Source organism: Colobus angolensis, unplaced genomic scaffold, assembly GCF_000951035.1.
Source record: "Colobus angolensis palliatus isolate OR3802 unplaced genomic scaffold, Cang.pa_1.0 Scaffold44, whole genome shotgun sequence".
NCBI lineage: Eukaryota > Metazoa > Chordata > Mammalia > Primates > Cercopithecidae > Colobus > Colobus angolensis.
The window spans coordinates 1,312,006-1,317,806 of NW_012117821.1; the positions used below are offsets into that span (position 1 = coordinate 1,312,006).

Consider the following 5,801-nt stretch of genomic DNA (forward strand, 5'->3'; position numbering starts at 1 on the left):
ACCTCCACCTCCCCTGGTCAACTTTACCCTGGGCCCTGCCACCCTCACCGGCACCCTCACCTTCACCTCCCCTGCCGCCCTGCACCCTCACCTCCCCGGCCAACTTCACCCTGGGCTCTGCTCCCCTGCCGCCCCAGGGCTGAGGTGGGCTGAGTGCCCACTTCCAGACTGGGCCACTTGCACCTCGAGGGTGTGGGGAGGACCCAGCGATCCCCCCCCACCCAGGCATAAAGAGCCCCCCAAGGAGCTGGACACGGCCTCCTCGGATGAGGAGAATGAGGACGGAGACTTCACGGTGTACGAGTGCCCGGGCCTGGCCCCAGTGAGTGCCTCAGGGTGCAGGGAGGGGCATACCATCTCCTGGGGTTTCCTCCCAGCAAGCATGCCCCCAGTCCACCCACTGCCCAGCCTGACACCCACGTTCGCAGACCGGGGAAATGGAGGTGCGCAACCCTCTATTCGACCACGCCGCACTGTCCGCGCCCCTGCCGGCCCCCAGCTCACCGCCCGCGCTGCCATGACCTGGAGGCAGACAGACGCCCACCTGTTCCCTGACCTCGAGACCCCCGGGGAGGGGCAGGGCCCGGAGCTTCCCACTAAAAACATGTTTTGATGCTGTGTGCTTATGACTGGGCCTTGGGCTTCAGGCCCTGGGATCCCTTTGCCAGGGAGACCCCCAAACATTTGTGCCAGGAGACCGCCTGGTCCCCTGCACCTCTCCTGTTCAGTTTGGACCCCCAAACTGGAGGGGCAGGGAGAACCGTGGAGCGCAGGAATGGGTGGGGAATTCTAGAGACGAAAGCCAATTAAAGTCCATTTCAGACCTGCGGCTTCTGCCTGTGTCGCCGGCTTGGGTTAATCTTCCGCTGTCCCCATCCACCATTTGGGGCCCTGGTAGATGGACCTCCGAGTGGGGGGGGCTGGGGTCTGCTCTTGCACCCCCAGAGGGAGGAGGCTTCTGTCCCCTCATGAGGAGGACCTTCCTGTCCCATGGAGCTGGAGGAGAGGCCACGGGATCATCCCCACCCTCCTCAGCCAGGCCTCACCCCTGTGGACCCTTCTACTCAGGTGGGAGAGGGGGAAGGGTACAGCATAGGGCTGGGCCAGCCCAGAGCTGGCTCCTGTGTGATAAAGAGGGCTGGAGCAGGGGACAGTCCACACACACCTGGATGTGGGTGCCCATCACCTCCAGGCAGAAGGAAAATGATGCAGACATCGAGTCTGGGTTTCTCATGGAGACGTCAGGCCCTGCAGCACGCAGAGAAGGGATGGCAGGCAGGGGTACCTGTGTGGCACCAGCTATGCACAGCCAGGTGGACTCATGCAGCCGGGTGAGGGGTATGATGGGAGGGGCCTGGACACCTGGAGCTGGGACTTGGCCCCTCCTAAATTTGGAGCAAGAAGGCCCCAAGGGAGGGAGGGGGACCATGTGATCAAAAGTGCCCAGATCAGGCCAGTACCAGGTCAGGGTGCAGGGGCTGAAACTCGTGTGTCCCACTGACGCTGGGGATGTAGGAGGACTGGGTTCAGAAGCGCCTCAGTGGTTATTAGGAGTCTGGAGGTCCAGGCGCCTAGACAGCCTTGGTGTGTTCTTATTATTAATCAGGGTCCTCTTATTTATTTATTTGTTTTTGAGACGGAGTTTCGCTCTTATTGCCCAGGCTGGAGTGCAATGGCGCGATCTCGGCTCACCGCAACTTCTGCCTCCCGGGTTCAAGGGATTCTCCTGCCTCAGCCTCCCGAGTAGCTGGGATTATAGGCGTGTGCCACCACGCCCAACTTATTTTGTATTTTTAGTAGAGTTTTCTCCATGTTGGCCAGGCTGGTCTCGAATTCTCGACCTCAGGTGATTCGCCCGCCTTGGCCTCCCAAAGTGCCGGGATTACAGGCGTGAGCCACTGCACCCGGCCAGTCAGGGTCCTCTTAGAGGAACAGAACTAATAGGAGATACATATATATGGAGGGGGCCCAGGCACGGTGGCTCACGCCTGTAATCCCAGCACTTTGGGAGGCTGAGGCGGGCAGATTGCCTGAGCTCAGGAGTTCGAGACCAGCCTGGGCAACACAGTAAAACCCCATCTCTACTAAAATACAAAAAATAAGCCAGGCGTGGCAGCGGGCGCCTGTAGTCCCAACTGTCTGGAGGCTGAGGCAGGAGAATTGCTTGAACCCAAGATGCGGAGGTTGCAGTGAGCCGAGATTGCACCACCACACTCCAGCCTGGAGACAGCGAGACTCTGTTAAAAAAAAAAAGAAGAAGAAGAAGAAAGAAATATATATATATATATATATAAAGGGAAGCTTATTAAGTATTAACTTACATGATCACAAGGTCCCACAATAGGCCGTCTGCAAGCTGCAGAGCAAGGAGAGCCAACCCAAGTCTCAAAGCTGAATTTGGAGTCTGATGTTTGAGGGCAGGAAGCGTCCAGCACGGGAGAAAGATGCAGGCTGGGAGGCAAGGCCCATCGTCTCCTTTTCACGTTTCTCTGCTTTATATTCACTAGCAGCTGATTGGGTTGTGCCCACCAGATGAAGGGTGGGTCTGCCCTCTGCAGCCACTGACTCAAATGTTAATCTCTTTTGGCAACACCCTCACAGACACAGCCAGGATCAATACTTTGTATCCTTCAATCCAATCAAGTTGACAGTACTAACCATCACACCTGGCATGGCGAAGATAAGACCCACTGGGCACAGTCTCTGGAGAAAGGGTGGGCCAGGCAGACTGGGGGAAAACTGCTCACCTCTGCTGGGGGAGACTGGCTGGACCTAAGCAACATGTTTTGGGGGCCAGAGCCCACCCAGACCAGGAAGCCCCCTTGACCCTCACCTGTCACTCCTTGCCTGTGACCTTGGGCTGGCCGTCAGCTGGAAACCTCCGTGGCCCTCTGGGCACTGCTGTGATGGGGCAGGGTGTGATGGGAGCCTGTGTGTGGACCCTGGTGTGATGGGTGCGTGCATGGGGCAGGGTGGACGCTGAGCCCACGCGGCACACCCATGCCCACACCCATGCCCACCGTCCTTCACTCTAAGCCATTAGCCACAGGTAAAGCGGGTGGGTGCAGAGAGGCCCGGGCGTCACTCGAGCACAGGGCAGCGTCTGGCCCAGGCCAGTGTGTCACTGGCCAGGAGGCTCCCCTGAGGCTCCACAGTCAGTCCCTCAGGTCACAACACCTGTCCTGCTGGCCTGACCCAGGGACCCCAGAGCAGCCTCCTTGTGTGTTCCATCTTCTTGGGGTCCCCAACCTGTCCCCGTGGTCCCTGCTGCCCATTCTCTCAGGAATTGGCAAGGAGGGACTTCCTTCCAGAGCAGCTGCATGAGAAGGGAGCCGGTGGGCCTGAGCTGGGGAAGGGTTGGCAGGGGGCTAGGGTCCTCCGGTTGCGGCATAGGCCCCCATGCAGCCCAGCACCCTGCTCCCCACTCGCCTTTTTGGATTTTTTTTTTTTTTTTTTGAGACAGACTCTCATTCTGTCACCCAGGCTGCAGTGCAGTGATACAATCTTGGCTATCTGCAATCTCCATCTCCCAGGTTCAAGCGATTCTCCTGCCTCAGCTTCCTGAGTAGCTTGGATTACAGGTGCCCACCACCACACCCAGCTAATTGTTGTATTTTTAGTGGAGACGGGGTTTCAGTATGTTGGCCAGGCTGGTCTCGAACTCTTGACCTCAGGTGATCCACCTGCCTTGGCCTCCCAAAGTGGGATTACAGGCATAAGCCACCATGCCAGCTTTTTGGCTTTTGTTGGCCCCTGGCCAATTCAGACAGAAGGCCTTCAACTTTGTCCAAGCTCCTACCCCCAGCCATCGGAGACCCCTTGCTCCCATAGGCCCCAGGCTGTGGGTGAGCTGCCCTGGGACCCCCAGGGACTCTGGAGACCCCAATCCTGGGCTTGGGACCTGGCTCAGCCTTGCCTGGGGTCCCATTACTTCTTTTCCACTTGACCTTCTGCTGTTGCTATCCCTGTCCCAGGGCCCTGGTGGCAGCAAGAGGCAAACTTCACCTTGGTTTCTGGCTTGACCCTGAGCCCTGAGCCCGCCTGAGCCTGCTGACCCTGGCCCGGCAGCCCAGCCCCCTCTCCAGTTCCCACTTGAGGAAGCCCAGCGGGGCACTGATGTGCATCTTCCAGCCTCAGCTACCTCCCCACTTGGTGCCCTGCCCACAGCTGGTGACCTCCTGAGCACAGATGCCCAAGGGTGACATGCAGACCCCGGCAGAGACCCTGGGGTGGCACTCACCTGTGCGGAGATGCCCCCAACCCAGCAAGATGCTGGGGCAGGACCATGCTTGGCCCAGAATGTGGGGCATGTGATCCCCGAGCCAACACCCTAGGAAGCGAGGACCTCCCCAGCTTCTGGTCCTGGGGGGCGATCTTGTTCCCCAGCCTGGGTGGCTGGGTGGGCCGGCCCCAGGTTCAGAGTCCCTGGCTGCAGCCCTCCCCTACAGCCACGCAACACAGAGGAGCAGGTCAGGGCAAAACTTGGGGTGCAGAGTGGGTCCCTGGAGGACCAGAGCCCCACCCAGCAGCTCCACCTGGAGGAGATCAAGGACACAGACGTGATCCCCTCCACGTCCTGGGGCTCCATGGGACGAAAGTGGGAGGGGAGGTACTGGGCTCACCCGCTGCACCACCCCGTGCTGCTCCTCGACCAGTCCCTCCACTTGGGGGTCCCCTTGGCCACCTGCCAGGCTCCGTGCACCCACCCACCTTTCCAAAGGCGAGGTCAGAGGGGCTCTCCAGCCCCCAGTTCCACCTTGTTATTGAGGATGAATGGCCGGCTCCCTTCTCGCCGGAGGCCATGTAGCTTTGCAGCACGCCACCAGGGGGCGCTCGAGACACGCATCTGGACTGCCTTGCTCAAGCCAACCGGGTGAAGCAGGTGAGGGATCAGGGAGACAGCCAGGCTCAGCCCGCTCTCTGAGGCGCCCCTCGGGCTGGGGCTGAGTGCCCCTCACCTTGCTGCTGCCCTGGGTGCCGCTGTCTGCAGGGGGCACTGGCCAGTGGTCTGTGCTTGGTCTGGAGTGGGGCCCCCTGGGTTGAGGCCTCTTCAGTGGTCATCCACCGACCGGGAAGCTGGCCCACAGTGAAGGCTCGGCTGGGAAGAGCTTGTGTCCTGATCATCACGATGCCCACAGACCACGGAGCTGGGGTTGGCTGCCCACGTGGGTCCACACAAACCCAGGGAGTCAGGAGGCCTGGGTGGAGTGAGATGAGGAGGAGCCCCCACCCCCCAACTTTCTCTTTGACTCATGTCCTTTTCTTTCCTCTGAGAGGCTTTCGTTCTGACCCATTTCTGGGCAAAACCCCCGAGCCCCGTTTGCCAGCTCGCAGGTTCCCACGCACGGCTGGGCCCCATGGCAGCCACCCTGCCCGGAGTCCTCAAGGAGGAGCAAGCTAGGGGCAGAGGGTGGGGGAGGCTCCTGCAAATCCACCCAGGAAGGGAGCAGACTGGCTGCGGCTGAGGTCGGTGGCGAGGGACCCTGCCAGCCTGGCAGCACAAACAGGAAGGATGGCGGGCTCTGGCAGCCAGAGGCCGGGTCACCCGCAGGTGCGGCAGAACGGCCTCCTTCCTGCAGGAGCTGCCACCGGGTGCCCGTTGCAGGGAGAAGAGGTGGGGTGGCGTGAGGCTGAAGCCAAAGTGAGGCTCCCCGGGGGCTCCCTGCCAGAAAAGGAATGCTGGGGTGGGATTAAAGGCCCAGGTGCCACTGTGGTCATCACTCAAAACATGGGGGGCTGGAAGGGAGGGGTGGGAGGCGGCTGCCCACTCTGGTGCCAGCCCCTAAGCCGAGCAGTTCAGG

General features: G+C 60.5%; 2 protein-coding genes across 2 annotated transcripts in view; one reads left to right on the plus strand and one right to left on the minus strand.

The window, feature by feature from the left end:
• Positions 1-834, plus strand: part of NPDC1 (neural proliferation, differentiation and control, 1) — a 5,173-nt gene extending 4,339 nt beyond the window's left edge. The window contains exons 7-8 of the mRNA XM_011957263.1: positions 219-322; positions 429-834. Coding sequence (XP_011812653.1) covers positions 219-322; positions 429-521 — 197 coding nt within the window. The 3' untranslated portion in view covers positions 522-834. The remainder of the gene's footprint in view (positions 1-218; positions 323-428) is intronic.
• Positions 835-3,462: 2,628 nt separating this feature from the next.
• LOC105522690 (chromosome unknown open reading frame, human C9orf139) overlaps positions 3,463-5,801 on the minus strand; it is a 4,751-nt gene continuing 2,412 nt past the window's right edge. The window contains 3 exon segments of the mRNA XM_011957265.1: positions 3,463-5,454; positions 5,456-5,529; positions 5,531-5,614. Coding sequence (XP_011812655.1) covers positions 5,190-5,454; positions 5,456-5,529; positions 5,531-5,614 — 423 coding nt within the window. The 3' untranslated portion in view covers positions 3,463-5,189.